The sequence below is a fragment of the Scyliorhinus canicula genome, chromosome 15 (genome assembly GCF_902713615.1).
Source record: "Scyliorhinus canicula chromosome 15, sScyCan1.1, whole genome shotgun sequence".
Taxonomy (NCBI): domain Eukaryota; kingdom Metazoa; phylum Chordata; class Chondrichthyes; order Carcharhiniformes; family Scyliorhinidae; genus Scyliorhinus; species Scyliorhinus canicula.
In genome coordinates, this window is record NC_052160.1 from 1,117,248 (window position 1) to 1,137,270 (window position 20,023).

The following is a 20,023-nucleotide window of genomic DNA, read 5'->3' on the forward strand; positions in this document are numbered from 1 at the left end:
CCATACCTACCCCTCACCTCCACCTCACCCCCCTCCCCCCACCTCCCTCTCTTCCTCACACCTCCTCCCTCACCACCGCCTCACCTCCCTCCTCCTCATCTCCCCCTCGCCTCCCCTCACGCCTCCCCTCACGCCTCCCCTCCCGGCACGCCTCCCCCTCCCGCACGCCTCCCCCTCCCCGCACGCCTCCCCCTCCGGGCACGCCTCCCCCTCCCGGCACGCCTCCCCCTCCGGGCACGCCTCCCCCTCCGGGCACGCCTCCCCCTCCGGGCACGCCTCCCCCTCCGGGCACGCCTCCGGCTCTTCTCCCCCACCAACCACTCAAGCTCCAGTTGGGAGACGCCCAGGCTGACTAAAGTGATTCCACCCCCTCTCAAACGAAACCAGGAATAAGACCACATAGAACCAGAGGTTGGAAGGCCACCACCAACCCCAGGCCTCTAAGACCGGATTAAATGCCCTCCAAATCGAAATCCTCAAAATACGGCAACCAGTTCTCAAACTTGGCTGAGAGCTTCCGCACCATCACACCGGAGACACCAGGTACGACCTGGCCCCTCACCCTTTCTCCCCTCGCCCTCACCCTAACTCCTTAGGATGGACGACAAGCCATGCAACAGGAACTAAACCATGCAAAAGCAGGCTTCCACCAGAGACGGCACTCGCTCTGCTACACAAACCTCCTCGTGCGTCGCCCCCGCCTCCATAAAGACGCAACTCTAATATCCTGCAGGACAGAGCCAAGACTATCAGATGAATCGCCTTCACCGCTAGCAGCCATCATCCTTTTCTGTGCACTATCGTCAGTGCGGGAAACCTCTCAAAGGCAGCGGCGCCATCAAGGGCTAGGTCCTGCCCCAACTCCCTTCAACCGCCACGAATCAGTGAGAATTTAAGCATATTGGCTCGACTCAAAAGTGCTGAAACATTGACCAACGAATCTTGGTACATAGTACAAACCACGTAAACCCACAAAAGTGTCGTGCACAAGGATCAAAACAAAGATTGTAGCTGAAAAGAAAATATATATTAGGGCAAACATAAAATACACAATGTAAATACGTAGACACAGGCATCGGAGTACTGCTCGGTAGAGAAGATGTGTGAAGAGAGCAGATCAGCTCCATAAGATCGTCGTTTAGGGGTTTGCTGCTCCCACGCTCACATTGCGTGATCCTTGTGTCAGAGGGTTGGGGCAGCACAGTGGCGCAGTGGTTAGTACTGGAACTACGACGCTGAGGACCCCGGTTCGAATCCCAGCTCTGGGTCACTGTCCGTGTGGAATTTGCACATTCTCCCCGTGTCTGCGTGGGTCTCACCCACACAACCCAAAGATGTGCAGGTTAGGTGGATTGGCCACGTGAAATTGCCCCTTAATTGAAAAAAAAATAATAATTGTGCACTCTAAATTTATTTCTTTTCAAAATAACGTCGTTGCCCTATAAATGAGAGGTAACAGTGGCCTCGCACCTTAACTGCTCTCGTTGGGTCATTTAAACCTTTCCCTGCATTGGTTTGCAATGACAGGGATGAGGGAGAGGTGACATTTAGTCCATTGCCACCTCTATCTCCACATTATTTTGGGCAGTGTTTGGAGATTTTCTCCCAAAGGCACTCAACAATTTTCTTCTCCTTTCCTGCATCTCATCCAGGAATGTCTTGAGTTCAAATTCACCTAGATTGTGTGCTCCTGTTTTCTGTCCCCTTGCTTGCTTCCTTGGATCTCTCTCTCTCCCGGCTGGCCCAATGGAAGGCATTCCCGAAAACATTCATAAAGTCTGGGACATTTAAAGTCACTAATTAATATTACATGTAGTCTTGCCAAAGGTTTACCACTTGCTTACTGTTTCATCAGCATGCTGTGACATTTCAAGTAAATACTGATCTTTAAAAGCCCCTGAAGTTTCTGGTCTCCTGCCTTGGTGAACTGCTCCGGACTGGCATGGAACCAGTACTAGAAGTGTGCAGATAAGTTGACCCCCCCACTAATTATGGCAGTGTAAGGCATGGATCTATGGGTAGATTTCCTCTACTAGCCACGTCTGGTTTTGGATTGGGATTGGTTCATTGTCATGTGTACCGAGGTACAGTGAAAAGTATTGTTCTGCATAGACACAGGCATTCCTGGAGTCAGCATACAGGGATCGAGTACTGCTCAGTAGAGAAGATGTGTGAAGAGATCAGATCAGATCCTTAACAGCGTCGTTTAGGAGTCTGGTAACAGTGGGGAAGAAGCTGTTTTTCAATCTGTTTGTGCAGGTTCTCAGACTTTTATATCTCCTGCTCAATGGAAGTTGGAAGAGTGAGTAAGCCGGGTGGGAGGAATCTTTGATTATGCTGCCTGCTTTCCCCAGGCAGCAGGAGGTGTAGATGGAGTCGATGGATGGAAGGCAGGTTCGTGTGATGGCTGGGTGATGTCACGACTCTCTGAAGTTTCTTGTGGTCCTGGACCGGGCAGTTGCCATACCAGGCCGTGATGCAGCCATTATTTTGAGATCCAACCCACTACGGTCGTGTCATCAGCAAACTTGTAGATGGGGTTGGAGCCAGATTTTGCCACGCAATTGTCTGCATAGGGAGTACAGTAGGGGGCTAAGTTCGCAGCCTTGCGGGGCCCCGGCATTGAGGGCTTTTGTGGAGGTGTTGTTTATTCTTACTGATTGTGGTCTATGGGCGGGAAGTCGAGGATCCAGTTGCAAAGGGAGGAGCCAAGTCCTAGGTTTGCAGCTTTGATATGAGTTTGGCTGGGATTATGGTGTTGAAGGCGGAGCTGTAGACAATAAATAGGAGTCTGACGTAGGAGTGTTTGTTGTCGAGATGCTCCAGGGATGAGTGTTGGAGCCTTTATTTTCAGTGTGGTCCACTCCTCCTATTTCTCGTGTTCAAGCCAACTATACTTTAAACTATCTTAAGGTTGAAGTCTCACCAAGGCTGGAACTTTTATTCATGTTATTCACATACTTAAATAATTGCTGTTGTAAATTTGGTTCTAAAATTAATGTTAAAGGCAGCCAAACCTTTTAAGATGTGTAGATACCGGCATTGGACTGGGGTGAGCACAGTAAGAAGTCTTACAACACCAGGTTAAAGTCCAACAGGTTTGTTTCAAACACTAGCTTTCGGAGCACAGCTCCTTCCTCAGGTGAATGACGAGGTATGTTCCGGGACCTGGGATTCATGTCGCATCACATTCATCCCCCACCATCTGGCCTGGGCTTGCAAAATCCTACCAACTGTCCAGGCTTGAGACAATTCACACCTCTTTAACCTGGGATTACCCCTATCTCTGGATCTGTAACGACTTAATTACCTGCAAAGGCTCGCATTCAAAGCATTGTCTGGCATCTTTGAATTTGTTCATATGTTTCTGGAACATACCTCTTCATTCACCTGAGGAAGGAGCAGTGCTCCGAAAGCAAGTGTTTGAAACAAAACTTTTTTAAAAGCAGGAATTATAAAACATCTGTTTGAATCTCTTTGACTGGGTCTATAATGGAGAACACGATGGCCAAGTGTTAGGCTTCATTAGACTCCTGTTTAAATATATTTGCATTTTGAGTTCAGGTTACGAGAACTGTGCCAACAATGTTAGCAGCTGCACACTCTTCTTGCCTTTGGCTTTGTGGCGACCAGATATTAAATAACTTTTTTTCTTTAACAAATCAAAATGACCTCATATACTTCTTGTTTGTGAACTATCAAAACACAGTTAAAATGAGCATTTTAATTTTTTGATGGCTTCAGTGAATTAATAATTTGTGGCAGCTGAGAAATGATGGGCCTTCCGCTTCCCCATTCTGACTGTTTGGAGGAGGCATTTCCTCAGGAAATGGCCAGGACAATATCAAAGTTAAAAGTTAAATATGTAGAAAGGTTGCATAGCTTAAGCTTGAATTTAGGGGAATGGGTGGTACCGGATTGTTCCATTTAAGCTGAAGGGTATCGGAGAATCTCGACAGTGCAGAACGAGGCCATTCTGCCCATCTAGTTCACACCTACCCACAGTAAAAGCATCCAACCTAGGCCCATGCTTTCACCATATCCCCGTAACCCAATAACCTTTTGGGCACTAAAGTGCAATTTTATCATGCCCAGTCCACCTAACCTGCATATCCCTGGACTGTGGGAGGAAAGCGGAGGAAGCCCACGCAGATACGGGAGAACATTCAAACTCCACATAGACAGTCACCCGAGGCTGGAATTGAACCGGGGTCCCTGGCGCACTGAGACAGCAGTGCTAACGCGGGTCCCTGGCACTGTGAGACAGCAGTGTTAACCCGGGTTCCTGGCATTGTGAGACAGCAGTGTTAACCCGGGTCCCTGACATTGTGAGACAGCAGTGTTAACTCGGGTCCCTTGAATTGTGAGACAGCAGTGTTAACCCGGGTCCCTGGCATTGTGAGACAGCAGTGTTAACCGAGGTCCCTGGCACTGAGACAGCAGTGCTAAGCCAGGTCCCTGGCACTGTGAGACAGCAGTGCTAACCCGGGTCCCCTGGCACTGTGAGGCAGCAGTGCTAAGCCGGGTCCCTGGCACTGAGGCAGCAGTGCTAAGCCGGGTTCCTGGCACTGTGAGGCAGCAGTGTTAACCCGGGTCACTGGCGCTGTGAGGCAGCTGTGCTAACCCGGGTCCCTGGCACTGTGAAACAGCAGTGTTAACCCGGGTCCCTGGCGCTGTGAGACAGCAGTGTTAACCCGATCCCTGGCTCTGAGACAGCAGTGCTAACCCGGTCCCTGGCACTGTGAGGCAGCAGTGCTAAGCCGGGTCCCTGGCACTGAGGCAGCAGTGCTAAGCCGGGTCCCTGGCACTGTGAGGCAGCAGTGTTAACCCGGCTCCCTGGCACTGTGAGGCAGCAGTGTTGACCCGGCTCCCTGGCACTGAGGCAGCAGTGTTAACCCGGGACCCTGGCACTGTGAGGCAGCCGTGTTAACCCGGGCCCCTGACACTGTGAGACAGCGATGCTAACCCGGGTCCCTGGCACTGAGACAGCAGTGTTAACCCAGGTCGCTGGCACTGTGAGGCAGCAGCGTTAAGCCGGGTCCCTGGCACTGTGACACAGCACTGTGAACCCGGGTCTCTGGCACTGTGAGACAGCAGTGTTAACCCGGGTCCCTGGCACTATGAGACAGCAGTGTTAACCCGGGTCCCTGGCACTGAGACAGCAGTGTTAACCCAGGTCGCTGGCACTGTGAGACAGCAGTGTTAACCCGGGTCCCTGGCACTATGAGACAGCAGTGTTAACCCGGGTCCCTGGCACTGTGAGACAGCAGTGTTAACCCGGGTCCCTGGCACTGTGAGGCAGCAGTGTTAACCCGGGTCCCTGGCACTGTGAGACAGCAGTGTTAACCCGGATCCCTGGCACTGTGAGACAGCAGTGTTAACCCGGGTCCCTGGCACTGAGACAGCAGTGTTAACCCGGATCCCTGGCACTGTGAGACAGCAGTGTTAACCCGGGTCCCTGGCACTGAGACAGCAGTGTTAACCCAGATCCCTGGCACTGTGAGGCAGCAGTGTTAACCCGGGTCCCTGGCACTGAGACAGCAGTGTTAACCCGGATCCCTGGCACTGTGAGGCAGCAGTTGAAGTTAAAACTCACCACTATTCTTAGAATTCCCCCTATACCAAAAAAAAAGGTTGATATTCTAAATGGTGAACAGGGATTCTCACTCCCTGACTCCAATGCAGGCTTCTGTGGGTGCTATTCAGGTCAAACTATCTTTTCAAGTTATCCCCCCGGTATAACCCATACCTTCACCGAAGAATTTTACCTACTTACCCCTTAATAGCATTGATGTCCTGGGTCCTGCGTTATTAAGGAAGTGAAGTAAGCTAATAACCACTTTTTCAGGTTAAGTTATTTTTATTATTATATTTTCTTTTAAAAGCTGCAAACACTTTCTTACAGAAAGGAAAAAAGATCTTGCTTCTGGCTGCTGCTGGTTGCTTCAGGCCCACCTTGGCAATCGATCTTCTTAAAATCTGGTCTTCTTGAGTTGTATTCGCTGGTGAACTCGGTTGCTGTGTCCTGTTCTTCCCATGCACCGAGCTGTGAGAGCTGGCTCTGCTAGCTATCTCTAAGCTGACTCTGACTCCTGTTTAAATTCTAGTCTTCCTTTGATGTATAACTGTTAAACTCGGCTGCTTGCCTTGTCTTTCCCATGACCGAGCTCTCTCCTCTCTCTCTCTCTGAGTTCTCCTCCCCTTCTCCTCCTGTTGCTGGTTTCTCTCTGTCCTCTGTTCCCTGGGGTTATATTCTCTTTCTGAGAGTTATTAAGTTTTAACGACTTATTGTAAATGGCTTGTTTCACATTTGATAGTTTAGAAGTATCTTTGATGTAAACATCTTACTACTACTAATTATTCATTTTGGGCATATCGTCTCCTCTCAGATCTGATTAAACAATGCTTTGGTTTCAATAGGTGTTACTTTTAATTCTGTGATTTCAAATCGTTTAATTTTCCAATTGTCCCCAGCTCATACTTTGCCTTTGATTTTGACTTACATGAGTTTCTCGTAGACAGGTTCGTCTCCAATTTTCTTTTAATTGTTTGATGTTCATAGAATTTTACACTTTGAATTTGACACCAAATTTGACTGAGTATCTTCCATCCTTTCCAGCTGTTTACTAAGAGAGTTATTTCAATTAAGGTGTGAAACTTTGCTTTTAGCTGTATGCTAAAATTTAACTTGGTTATGACTTGAAAGACTGGCCTGTTTTAAACATTCATCACTTAATGCAATTGAAACTCTCATCCATGCTTTTTCAGATGCTTCCTGAGATAGTTTACATTCCATGAAGGTGTGAGCCATTGTTTAGCTTACCACATGAGACCTATGTGTTTGATTAGCCTGCTTGTGAGCAAGAATCGGCATTTATAACCCTGCTCTTTGCAGCTGCTATGATACTTTTGTGGGATCTTTCCCTGTATCCTCTCAAACCAGATATTGCCAGACTTCCATGTTTCAAATGACACATTTTTCTGTATTTTCAAGAACACAGTGCTAACCCGGGCCCCTGGCACTGTGAGGCAGCAGTGTTAACCCGGGTTCCCTGGCACTGTGAGACAGCAGTGTTAATCCGATCCCTGGCTCTGAGACAGCAGTGTTAACCCGGGTCCCTGGCACTGTGAGACAGCAGTGTTAACCCGGGTCCCTGGCACTGTGAGACAGCAGTGTTAATCCGGGTCCCTGGCACTGTGAGGCAGCAGTGTTAATCCGGGTCCCTGGCACTGTGAGGCAGCAGTGTTACCCCGGGTCCCTGGCACTGTTGAGACAGCAGTGCTAACCCGGGTCCCTGGCGCTGTGGGACAGCAGTGTTAACCCGGGGCCCCGGCGCTGTGAGACAGCAGTGTTAACCCGGGTCCCTGGCACTGTGAGGCAGCAGTGTTAACCTGGGTCCCTGCCACTGTGAGGCAGCAGTGTTAACCCGGGTCCCTGGCACTGTGGAGGGCAGCAGTGTTAACCCGGGTCCCTGGCACTGTGAGACAGCAGTGTTAACCCGGGTCCCTGGCACTGGGTGAGGCAGCAGTGTTAACCCGGGTCCCTGGCACTGAGACAGCAGTGTTAACCCGGGTCCCTGGCACTGTGAGACAGCAGTGTTAACCCGGGTCCCTGGCACTGTGAGGCAGCAGTGTTAACCCGGGTCCCTGGCATTGTGAGACAGCAGTGTTAACCCAGGGCCCTGGCACTGAGGCAGCAGTACTGAGCCGGATCCCTGGCACTGAGGCAGCAGTGCTGAGCCGGGTCCCTGGCACTGAGACAGTAGTGTTACCCCGGGTCCCTGGCGCTGTGGGACAGCAGTGCTAACCCGGGTCCCTGGCGCTGTGAGGCAGCAGTGTTAACCCGGGTCCCTGGCACTGTTGAGACAGCAGTGTTAACCCGGTCCCTGGCACGTGACACAGCAGTGTTAAACCCGGGTCCCTGGCACTGTGAGACAGCAGTGTTAACCCGGGGTCCCTGGCTCTGTGAGACAGCAGTGTTACCCGGGTCCCTGGCACTGAGACAGCATGTTAACCCGGGTCCCTGGCCCTGTGAGGCAGCAGTGTTACCCGGTTCCCTGGCACTGTGAGACAGCAGTGCGTAACCCGGTCCCTGGCCTGAGAGAGCAGTGTTAACCTGCGTCCCTGGCACTGTGAGCAGCAGTGTTAACCCAGGTTCCCCTGGCACTGTGAGACCAGCAGTGTTAACCCGGGTCCCTGGCACTGTGAGGCAGCAGTGTTAACCCAGGACCCTGGCACTGTGAGGCAGCAGTGTTAACCGGGTTCGGCACTCTGCCCCGCCACCTTCCCCCCCTGCCCCGCCCCCTTCCCCCCTCTGCCCCGCCACCTTCCCCCCTCTGCCCCGCCAACCTTCCCCCCTCTGCCCCGCCACCTTCCCCCCTCTGCCCCGCCACCTTCCCCCCCTTGCCGCCTCTGCCCCGCCACCTTCCCCCCTCTGCCCCGCCACCTTCCCCCCTCTGCCCCGCCACCTTCCCCCCTCTGCCCCGCCACCTTCCCCCCCTCTGCCCCGCCACCTTCCCCCTCTGCCCGCCACCTTCCCCCCTCTGCCCCGCCCTCCACCTCTGCCCGCCACCTTCCCCCCCTCTGCCCCGCCACCTTCCCCCTCTGCCCCGCCACCTTCCCCCTCTGCCCCGCCACCTTCCCCCTCTGCCCCCGCCACCTTCCCCCCTCTGCCCCGCCCCTTCCCCCTCTGCCCCCGCCACCTTCCCCCCTCTGCCCCGCCACCTTCCCCCCTCTGCCCCCCCTTCCCCCCTCTGCCCGCCCCTTCCCCCCTCTGCCCCGCCCTTCCCCCCCTCTGCCCCCCCCTTCCCCCCTCTGCCCGCCACCTTCCCCCTCTGCCCCCGCCCCTTCCCCCCTCTGCCCCGCCCCTTCCCCCCTCTGCCCCCCCCTTCCCCCCTCTGCCCCGCCACCTTCCCCCCTCGCCCCCGCCACCTTCCCCCCTCTGCCCCCCGCCCCTTCCCCCCTCTGCCCCGCCACCTTCCCCCCTCTGCCCCCGCCCCTTCCCCCCTCTGCCCCGCCACCTTCCCCCCTCTGCCCCCCCCTTCCCCCCTCTCCCCCGCCCCTTCCCCCCTCTGCCCCGCCCTTCCCCCCTCTGCCCCCGCCCCTTCCCCCCCCTCTGCCCCGCTCCCCCCTCTGCCCCCGCTCCTCCCTCTGCCCCGCCCCTCCCCCTCTGCCCCCGCCCCTTCCCCCCTCTGCCCCGCCCCTTCCCCCCTCTGCCCCGCCCCTTCCCCCCTCTGCCCCGCCCCTTCCCCCCTCTGCCCCCGCCCCTTCCCCCCTCTGCCCCGCCCCTTCCCCCCTCTGCCCCGCCCCGTTCCCCCCTCTGCCCCCGCCCCTTCCCCCCTCTGCCCCCGCCCCTTCCCCCCTCTGCCCCCGCCCCTTCCCCCCTCTGGCCCCCGCCCCTTCCCCCCTCGTGCCCCCGCCCCTTCCCCCCTCTGCCCCGCCCCTTCCCCCCTCTGCCCCGCCCCTTCCCCCCTCTGCCCCGCCCCTTCCCCCCTCTGCCCCGCCCCTTCCCCCCTCTGCCCCCGCCCCTTCCCCCCCTCTGCCTCCGCCCCTTCCCCCCCTCTGCCTCCGCCCCTTCCCCCCTCTGCCCCCGCCCTTCCCCCCCCTGCCCCCCCTCCCCCCCCCTCTGCCCCCGCCCCTTCCCCCCTCTGCCCCCGCCCCTTCCCCCCTCTGCCCCCGCCCCTCCCCCCCTCTGCCCCCGCCCCTTCCCCCCTCTGCCCCCGCCCTTCCCCCCCTCTGCCCCCGCCCCTTCCCCCCCTCTGCCCCCCGCCCTTCCCCCCCTCTGCCCCCGCCCCTTCCCCCCTCTGCCCCCGCCCCTTCCCCCCTCTGCCCCCGCCCCTTCCCCCCTCTGCCCCCGCCCCTTCCCCCCTCTGCCCCCGCCCCTTCCCCCCCTCTGCCCCGCCCCTTCCCCCCCTCTGCCCCCGCCCCTTCCCCCCCTCTGCCCCCGCCCCTTCCCCCCTCTGCCCCCGCCCCTTCCCCCCCTCTGCCCCCGCCCCTTCCCCCCCCTCTGCCCCCGCCCCTTCCCCCCCTCTGCCCCCCGCCCCTTCCCCCCCTCTGCCCCCGCCCCTCCCCCCCTCTGCCCCGCCCTTCCCCCCCTCTCCCCCCGCCCCTTCCCCCCCTCTGCCCCCGCCCCTTCCCCCCCTCTGCCCCGCCCCTTCCCCCCCTCTGCCCCCGCCCCTTCCCCCCCTCTGCCCCCCCCTTCCCCCCTCTGCCCCGCCCTTCCCCCCTCTGCCCCCCCCTTCCCCCCTCTGCCCCCGCCCCTCCCCCCCCTCTGCCCCGCCCCTTCCCCCCCTCTGCCCCGCCCCTTCCCCCCTCTGCCCCCGCCCCTTCCCCCTCTGCCCTGCCCCTTCCCCCGCCCCTTCCCCCCTCTGCCCCGCCCCTTCCCCCCTCTGCCCCGCCCCTTCCCCCCTCTGCCCCGCCCCTTCCCCCTCTGCCCGCCCCTTCCCCCCTCTGCCCCGCCCCTTCCCCCCTCTGCCCCGCCCCTTCCCCCCTGCCCCCCCCTTCCCTCCCTCTGCCCCGCCCCTTCCCCCTCTGCCCCCGCCCCTTCCCCCCTCTGCCCGCCCCGCCCCTTCCCCCTCTGCCCCCCCCCTTCCCCCTCTGCCCCCGCCCCTTCCCCCCCTCTGCCCCGCCCTTCCCCCCCCTGCCCCGCCACCTTCCCCCACTCTGCCCCGCCACCTTCCCCACTCTGCCCCGCCACCTTCCCCCTCTGCCCCGCCACCTTCCCCCCCTCTGCCCCGCCACCTTCCCCCCTCTGCCCCGCCACCTTCCCCCCTCTGCCCCGCCACCTTCCCCCCTCTGCCCCGCCACCTTCCCCCCTCTGCCCCGCCACCTTCCCCCCTCTCTGCCCCGCCACCTTCCCCTCTCTGCCCCGCCACCTTCCCCCCTCTCTGCCCCGCCACCTTCCCCCCTCTCTGCCCCGCCACCTTCCCCCCTCTCTGCCCCGCCACCTTCCCCCCCTCTCTGCCCCGCCACCTTCCCCCCCCCTCTGCCCCGCCACCTCCCCCCCCCCCCTGCCCCCGCCACCTTCCCCCCCTCTGCCCCGCCCTCTCCCATTCACCATGGTTGGGCAGTTTTATGATGCTAGCATTAAGAATATGATGTTGCAGCCAATCTTCGCTTCCCCTTTTTACAACAACTTATATAGCATCTTTAAAGTAATGAAACTCCCCAAACTATATTAAATGAGTATCGTGTGCAGCATAGAACTGAGAAATTGAAGAAATGCTGCTGTAAGCTATATTCAGGGAAGCAAAGTAAAATATCTTTGTTATAAAGCATGGTAGCGTCAAGTTATACTGAACTCTCCAATTTTCACTTTGCACAGGGACTACATCCGGTTCTGGTCTGAGAGAGGGGTTGAAGTGGTTGCCTGGACAGTAAATTATTCAGATGAAAACGATACTATGAAAAAATCCTCCATTGTATTTACATTACTGACAGCCTTATCGAACAATGTTCACCTTCTTCCTAACTTCTCTCCTATCACATGTCGTTCTAAATGGTTAACGATATTTAAAAAAAGTGTACCCATCTCTCCAATTCTTTTGTACTTTGATATTAGGGAAGGTAACGAATTTATGATTTGGTAAAACCCATTAATAATGTAAATAATTGTGAAATTATATGAGCATTAATATTGGCATTAAATAAATGCAGCAAATGTACCTTTTAATGGCACAGATTTGCTGGGAGATGCATCCTGGACAGTAGAAACTTCCTTCCAATTTGTTAAGAAACTGTCTTTATTTATGAATCAAATGTGTTTAATGCTGCAAATGTTAAGTATGTGTAAAATAAATTCACACAAGTTTAAATTGTTCATTGTTTTCACTGCTATTTCCAATGCTGCTCTGCTCAAACTTGACTTCCTAGATTCCTGGATTCTTCTGACATCAAGACTATGTTTTGACCGGGACTAAGATTCTGCTCCTCTGACTCGCTCTGCTACTCAGTTGCTTTAAGGTAACCGTTTCTATCCTACAGCCCCTCCATCTCCCTTCACCGCTCGTGGTTTCTCAGCTTTATTTTTGCTGTGGGTCCTCTGGATCTTATAGTGACTTCCACTGCGTCCTGCAGAGAATGCCCTGCCTGATCGGTCATTTCCGATGTCCAGTTTTCTGACCTGCCATGGAGTCTGAAATGCCCTCCTCCCTTACCAAGAATTTTTCACTCGATGCTAAGGTATCGCCAATCTTTTTCTCCTGTTCCACCCTGATTTGGGTTCAGCTCCATTGCTGCCACATTCCTCCTGCTTTTCATTAACGTTGACTCCATTCATCCCTCTGCTACTGGACTGGATTTATTGTTGCACACTAATAATCATAAAGATCAGTCTCACTGCGCTGGATCAACCTTTCTCGACTCGACCTTTTCTGGATCAACCTTTCCCGGATCATAATTGACACTCGTCAGTTCATCAATACTCTTTGCTCCTTTTGAAAAAGTCACTTCCAAATACCCTTTCAAACTCTCAGCTGTAATCTCTCTCCCTCCATTTGTTTTCTCCTATAACTGTTGATTTGTCCAATCACTTCCTCTGCTAGGTCTCCCTTGTTCCTCCCACAGTCCAAAGATGTGCAGGTTAGGTGGATTGGCCATGATAAATTACCCTTAGTGTCCAAAAAAGTTTAAGTGCGGTTGCTGAATTACTGGGATGGGGTGGAGGCATGGGCTTAAGTCGGGTGCTCTGTCCAAGGATCGGTGCAGACCTGATGGGCCGAATGGCCTTTCCCTGCATTGTAAATTCTATGATAACCCCATATCCGTCTCCATGACTAGTAACCGTTGGTACAGAGAAGCACGGTAGCATTGTGGATAGCACAATTGCTTCACAGCTCCAGGGTCCCAGGTTCGATTCCAGCTTGGGTCACTGTCTGTGCGGAGTCTGCACATCCTCCCCGTGTGTGCGTGGGTTTCCTCCCACAGTCCAAAGATGTGCAGGTTAGGTGGATTGGCCATGCTAAATTGCCCATAGTGTTTGGTGGGCTTACTGGGTTGTGGGGATAGGGTGGAGGTGTTGACCTTGGGTAGGGTGCTCTTTCCAAGAGGCGGTGCAGACTCGATGGGCCGAATGGCCTCCTTCTGCACTGTAAATTCTATGATTCTATAACCTTAACTCCAGCTTTCCTTCCCCAAACCTCTGCACCTTTTCATTTAAGAACCTCTTTCCAATCTACTTTGATCATCTGATGTTTCTTTGTAGGTTGCGCCAATGCTTGTTTGATTAGGGTTTTGAAGCATCTTGTGACGTTTTTCATCCTTAAAGGTGCCAAATAAATAACAAGCTGCTGTTGAATTTTATGAAGTAATTCACATGTCTTGGAGCAGAACTGAGTAATAATGAAATCTTCCCTGAGTCATGAAGTCTGCTAAAGGTTAACTGAGTTGTGAAAGATTCCAGGAGTTTGATGGGAGAATGATATTCATGTAAAAATATGGTGGAATCTTTCTGAAAGTAGATGTAAAATTACAAAATGCAGTGCATAAATATTCAGAAAGTAAAACTAATTTTATTGTTTGTGTCTATGAATCAAGAAGCTGTTGTGCTATCTTTTGTTAAAATGTTATTTTCCCCTTATCTTAGTTGCACACTTACAAACCCATGCACTAACTAAAAAACTATTTATAATTTCTTCTGATGAGGTGGAGAGAATTCACACCTTCAGATGGGTCTTGGTGCTTAGGTTATTAGCGCAGTTTATCTCTCAACGCTAATAAAACATAATTATCAGAACTGTGAGTTGGTGTTGGACCCAGACACACAAAGACAGTAGAATGGATTTGAACCCACCAAGCCTGGGAGGAACAGGTGAGGTGACATTTAAAATGGAGCGTTCATCCATTGCTGCTTGACGTGTTCTGACCACCAATTTAACTTCACTGTCGTTTGGTTGATAAGGTGCCCACTAGAAGCAGGTAGGAACCTCAAATTGAACTCCTACTATATCAGTTTTAACCTATGTCTGAGCAGGGAAGCTGCTAGGACTTTTCCACCAGGTGAAATCAGGTCCTGTGTGCAAGTGTCAAATTGTCCCTTTGTCGGGCCAGGAAGAGCAGGAGCTCTCCTCGAGGCCCCGTATAGAAAGTTGCTGCTCCCCTGCCTGCACGTGACTTGGTTTGCTGGTAAGCCACCCTGTGGTGCTGGTCAGTGTCTGAATGTCCTCTCCTGGATACTGGTTTCAGTTCACTTTGGGCAGTTGGTAACAGATCTGGAGTTAAAATACTCCCAACATCAAACATGGGTGTCTCATTACATATTACATTCCCTATTTAAGGATAAAAATCAACCTCATTGAATTGCCGCCTTGGTCATGTGCTGTTCCTCCGTTTCATATTCCAAACTGGTCCAGGGGGTGTTGATTACTGATTTAAAGCTGTCACATTCCTGTAAATTAGTCACTTGTCATGCAATCAAAAGGGAAGAGAATGAGCCTTTGCACTATTTGCCAGTGATGTTTTTGAAAATGGTGACATGTAACACTATTAAATGTGTCTGTCCAGTCACCACAAATTCAAAGAATATGCTTGTCACAACCAATTGTCGCTGTAAATTATTTTAAAGAGAAGCAAATGGGAAGCAGTGCTTGATCTTGGTGCTAGTACACCCTACACCATACACCCTACACCATGGGTTATATTTTCAAACTGCTTCCAGAATGGAAATTACATCCAATTCACAACCACATTTTTGGAAATATTTTGCTTTACAGCAGACTTCCCTTTTTATTCCCCAAGTTAGTCAAACATTAGTCCAAACTGGTATCATTACTGACCTTGTGTTGTAACACTGTGCTGAGCTTCGTTAGAACTCTATTAATAGTCCATTGCGCAGTACACAGTTGATATATTTTTTTGGCTGACTTCTCATTCGCTGATTGAGTTTTTAATGATTAGGATAAACACACCAACTAAACATTTGCTGTCCAGTAAATCATCTTCACATATGGAGAAATATTGAGGTCCCTCTTTTAAATATGAAATGTTCTTACAGAAAGCATTCGATTGGAAATCTGAAAGCTTTCCGAGATAGTTATAGTTTTTGTATTTTCCTTGGCAGTAAATGAATGAATTATTAGCCACAAACATAATTTATTTTATACGGTCCCATTTTGTAGCATTCCTGATGTGATGCGACTCATTGGGAGACAAAATAATCCCGATGCATTTTTCCAAAGTTTTTAAATATTTCCTCAGGGTTCAGTTTAGCATAAACTCTCATTTCTTAAAACAAGCACAAAAAATGCTGCTGGCTTGAATGAATGCATGTTGTTAGTTTTTGAGCAGTTTGTCACTACTTGAATAGTTGCCTAGTTCTGGTTATTAACTCTTGATTTAATTGTACAAGATAATTTACTGTGAAGACAGTTATTATGGATACTTAATCTGTTATTTTACAGTATATGGAATGACAATGTTCTCCAATTGTTTCTGCTCTTTCAATAAATAAAAGTCTTGTGGCAACTTTATTGAATATCTCAATTGTTTCTTGGGAAAATTAGTAAATGTCTTGCGATGCGCTGACAGAGAAACTTTCTGAAGGAACATTCTGAAAGGGCAATCTTCTGATTTCTGTGAAGCTTAAAAAATTGTGATCCACTATTGTTATGTTCATAAGTAACGAAACGATACTTTCTGAACCTCCCTGCTTCCACTTTGATTTCCTCCTTTTTAAACTCCTCTTAAAACTTACCAGCTTGATCGACCTTTGGTCTGAACTAATACTTCCTTATGTGATTCAGTGTCACATTTTGTGATATAATTATTCTGCAAAGTCACTTTGAGACACAGGTTAAAGATGCTATATAAATACAATTTGTGTGTCCATGTAGAGTAAGTGTTAAACTTATTAAAAATAAATTTAGAGTATCCAATTCATTTTTTTTCCAATTAAGGGGCAATTTAGCATGGCCAATCCACCTAACCACATTTTTGGGTTGTGGGGGTGAAACCCACACAAACACGGGGAGAATGTGCAAACTCCACACGGACAGTGACCCAGAGCCGGGATTGAACCTGGGACCTTGTGCCGTGAGGCAGCAGTGCTAACCTTAGTGTTATAATTTAATGCTCCCTCACATGGATTGGACATACAAGACTGATTTAGTCACATTGGGCTGTAACCGTCTGCCTCCAGAGCGTTGGGAACTTCTTAGGTAAGCATTTTCAAGACGATTGTCCAAAAGAGCTAACTTAGAACATAGAACACAGCACAGAACAGGCCCTTCGGCCCTCGATGTTGTGCCGAGCAATGATCACCCTACTCAAACCCACGTATCCACCCTATACCCGTAACCCAATAACCCCCCCTTAACCTTACTTTTTAGGACACTACGGGCCATTTAGCATAGCCAATCCACCTAACCCGCACATCTTTGGACTGTGGGAGGAAACCGGAGCACCCGGAGGAAACCCACGCACACACGGGGAGGATGTGCAGACTCCGCACAGACAGTGACCCAGCCGGGAATCGAACCTGGGACCCTGGAGCTGTGAAGCATTTATGCTAACCACCATGCTACCGTGCTGCCCAACTTCCCCTGGGTAATTGTGCTGTGCTGGGAATCATCCAACAAAGTGATTTAAATCGCTAACTTTAGATGGTTCTGCCATAATAACTTCCAACCTCTGCCCAACCACTTTAAATACTGAGACCAACTCTGCATGGGACTGACTCTCCCACACACCCTCTAACCCCTGGGTCACACCCCCATGGGATTCCTCCATGATATTCCCCGACTTCCCTCACCATCACATCCAACCCCAGGCCCAACTCTCTTCTCCCATCTTTCCACATCCCAGCTGGACCCCCAGACCCTCCCTCATCCCCGAACACCAACTTTCCTGACCATCCAAATCTCATCCACTCCTCCCTGGCCTGTCAGTTGCAGTGGGCCTTTTAGATTACCTGCTTTACAGCAGCTAGTGCAGTGAAATGGGGGCTTGGTCTTCTTCAGCCTGATGCTGGGCCAGTGGGAACTGTCTTGCAGGCCCCAAGCAGTTCCCACCATCGGATGTTTCAGTGCAGTTTTCAAGAACAGGTAAGTGCTTTAAAGTTTTGTCATTCCAGTGGGCCATCGCTTTCAAAGCTAGCCGGTAGTTATGGCCCATTGCAAATTACAAACTGTTTATGTATCTGACCCCTCCCTTTCAATCACCACTGTTTTCAAACACTAAAGGAATTTGGGCAACACCTTGGGTAAAAGACTTCCATCAATAACTTACTGCTAAGACGGGACCATGTTCCACAAAAACTACCAGAACGCTTCAATGTTGTACCCAAGCATAATCATTGGGCAAGTCAATGAGCTCCAGAGTGTTAACAGTCATATCCTTAAAAAGGGTTTAATCACAGCTACTTCAAGAAAATGCTCTCCATGTCTTTGGCAGGGCTGGTGATCTGTTGTGGGTATGTTAGGCCCAACATATTCATAGATCTTCAGCCAATATTGTGACAAAATTACAGCAATTTCTGAATATGGACCTTTCTCATTGAAAAGTAAAAACAATAATTTAATTTATTTATGACTGATTTTTTTTGAACTAATGACATCAGCTCATCTTTGTTATTAACCAGTTCTCACTTGTGAAGTATTTTTGCCATCTGCTGAAAATAAGGGCAGGCCCTGTGGGAATTTGAATGTCAAATCCACCGAAACTTTAGTAAATTTCCCTAACCCGTTGCATGGTTGGAATTTCTGCTGTTTATTGAAGATCAGCATCATTCAAGCAAACATCTCACATTTTGTTCCTTTTAAAGGCTTATTTTTAATGCAATTCCAGTGTGTATTATGATGATTGTGAAACAAGAACTAACAAAATTATACACAAGAAGAACCATCCAGCAGGTACATACACAAACAAACAAGTCAAATAGCACACCTCCAGATAACACACCGTATTGGAGGGACAGGAAATTAGTACTTTGGTGTTTCAATGATTTTGTTCAATGTTCTTTCTTCTCTGGGACCCAGTTTAAATTCAGCTCAAACTGTGAAATTAAGATCTCTCACTGCTGCCAGAGAAGTTTATACAAAATAATTTGAGCATCCCAACCCAGTTGGTAGTGAGCAGCGGAACAAAACAACAATCATTTGACACATTCATAATTATTCAGGAAGACTAGAAGATGACGCCAAAGAAATAGAAATGTCACCCTGAGGTGAGATTCAAACACACTGGCGGAGCAGTGTGGCTGGTGTTTTACTCTGCAGTTGGCTTTGCCACACTTGAGGTCAGGATACTTGATGCTGACACTGGGGACCTGTAAATTATGTTGTATTTTTCCCAGTTTTCTGCTGCAACTTAAGTGGGAGACTGTGGAAGTGCTGGAGAAATGGCACTATTTGCCCATTTCAAACTGAGTTTTTTTGCTCCTGCTAAAGTTATGGTGGGAGACTGCACATAATTTCAGGGCCCAGCTGGAATGTAGAAATGTCCCATTAGCCAGTGTTCCAGAAAAACACAAAGCATTGCCAAAATAAGGAAAATAGTAAATAGACTGTGTAATTAAACTAAAATACAGGCAGAAATAAAAATATTATATTTTACAATTGAATTCTTAACTGTTCTTTGTCAAGTTAAGAAGCATGGTTCTTTTTGAAGTTTAAAAGTAAATTTGGATGAGACCTCAGAATTATTTACCAATAAAATGTACTTAAGTTCTAATAAGCTACTTAACTATAAATTCTTTTTGAAAATTGAAGCATTGCACCTTTCCCAAGTTTGACTATAATTTTCATTATTGGTGATGAATTGTTAGGTAAAAGAGCAACTCTATTAACCTAGATAACAACTTATGATAGAGGCACTTAATTATTTTCAGACTACTCTGAAGCAGTGAAGGAATTCTTAACATTCAGAAGTCTCACAATGGGGATTGGGTAGATTTTGAATGGAGCTCTCCATGTGTCTCAGAACAACAGGCTGCTCATTCGACATTCACTGCTGCATTGTACGTGATGTTTCACCAATTAATGTTAGCAATGATTTTCTGATTTAAGTCACCTCCAGTTTGGTGCTGACATGGCTGTGGAAAGTTGAGTCCTTTGTCTCTGAAACAATTATTCATTTGGGTCCTCAGCCTGATGCCTGGCAGCCATAGCCAGTGCAAGAGCACTGCCCGATTCTTCTCGTGTACTCTGATAAGCTGGTTCTTCTGTAAGAAAGAAAAATATTTCTATCAGCCTGTGAGACAAATGCTTTCGTGGAAGTCATGGATGGGTAACACATAGAATACTTGACCTAGTCCACTCTCTCCAGGTTGCAAATGTAGGAGTAGTTTAGAGTCTGCAGATTGCTTAATTGAAATGGCTATTAGAATGTCCACAAAAACAGCAAAGAGTGGAATCCACCTCGAATTTCAAAATCTTTCCAATTGCGCCAATGTGTACTCTGAATTTCCAATTGGCTATATTTTCAACAAGGGCTACACATAGGTTACACACTTCCTGCGAGTTATTCTGTCATGCAGCATTGCATATATTTCTAAGAATTCTATATTCAAAAGCTTCCTGAACTTAAATGAAGAATGGTAATAGTGTTGTATTTGTGTTAGCTTATGGCTGTAAACCTGAGCGAGCTGGGGCTGCACTAAATCAGGTTGCCTATTCACTGCATCCATGAAAAAGCCCCGACACCCTCCCAATTCAGGGTTTACAGTTTTAAATTACGTTCCCTTTTACCCCATTTCATATGAAGCAGGTGTTTTCTGGTTTTATTTCTGATCTCCTGCATTTTGCCAATCGTTTCTAATTTCTAAGTGATTAAAACGCTGAAAGCAGTTTTTAATGAGAACATAAGAACTAGAGGCAGGAGTCGGCCATCTGGCCCCTCGAGTCTGCTCTGCCATTCAATGAGATCATAGCTGATCTTCTGTGGACTCAGCTCCACTTTCCGACCCGAACACCATAACCCTTAATCCCTTTATTCTTCAAAAAACTATCTATCTTTACCTTAAAAACATTTAATGAAGGAGCCTCAACTGCTTCACTGGGCAAGGAATCCATAGATTCACAACCCTTTGGGT

The 20,023-nt window shown here is 50.3% G+C and overlaps 2 protein-coding genes across 4 annotated transcripts in view; one reads left to right on the forward strand and one right to left on the reverse strand.

Moving 5' to 3' along the window:
• The window catches only part of gde1 (glycerophosphodiester phosphodiesterase 1), a 41,680-nt gene extending 29,863 nt beyond the window's left edge, over window positions 1-11,817 (forward strand). Inside the window, 2 exon segments of the mRNA XM_038820274.1 lie at window positions 11,324-11,394; window positions 11,397-11,817. Coding sequence (XP_038676202.1) covers window positions 11,324-11,394; window positions 11,397-11,470 — 145 coding nt within the window. The 3' untranslated portion in view covers window positions 11,471-11,817.
• Window positions 11,818-17,738: 5,921 nt separating this feature from the next.
• The window catches only part of LOC119978784 (transmembrane channel-like protein 5), a 252,670-nt gene continuing 250,385 nt past the window's right edge, over window positions 17,739-20,023 (reverse strand). For all 3 annotated transcript variants that reach the window (XM_038820662.1, XM_038820663.1, XM_038820661.1), the window contains one exon: window positions 17,739-19,153. In XM_038820662.1, coding sequence (XP_038676590.1) covers window positions 19,059-19,153 — 95 coding nt within the window. In that variant the 3' untranslated portion in view covers window positions 17,739-19,058. The remainder of the gene's footprint in view (window positions 19,154-20,023) is intronic.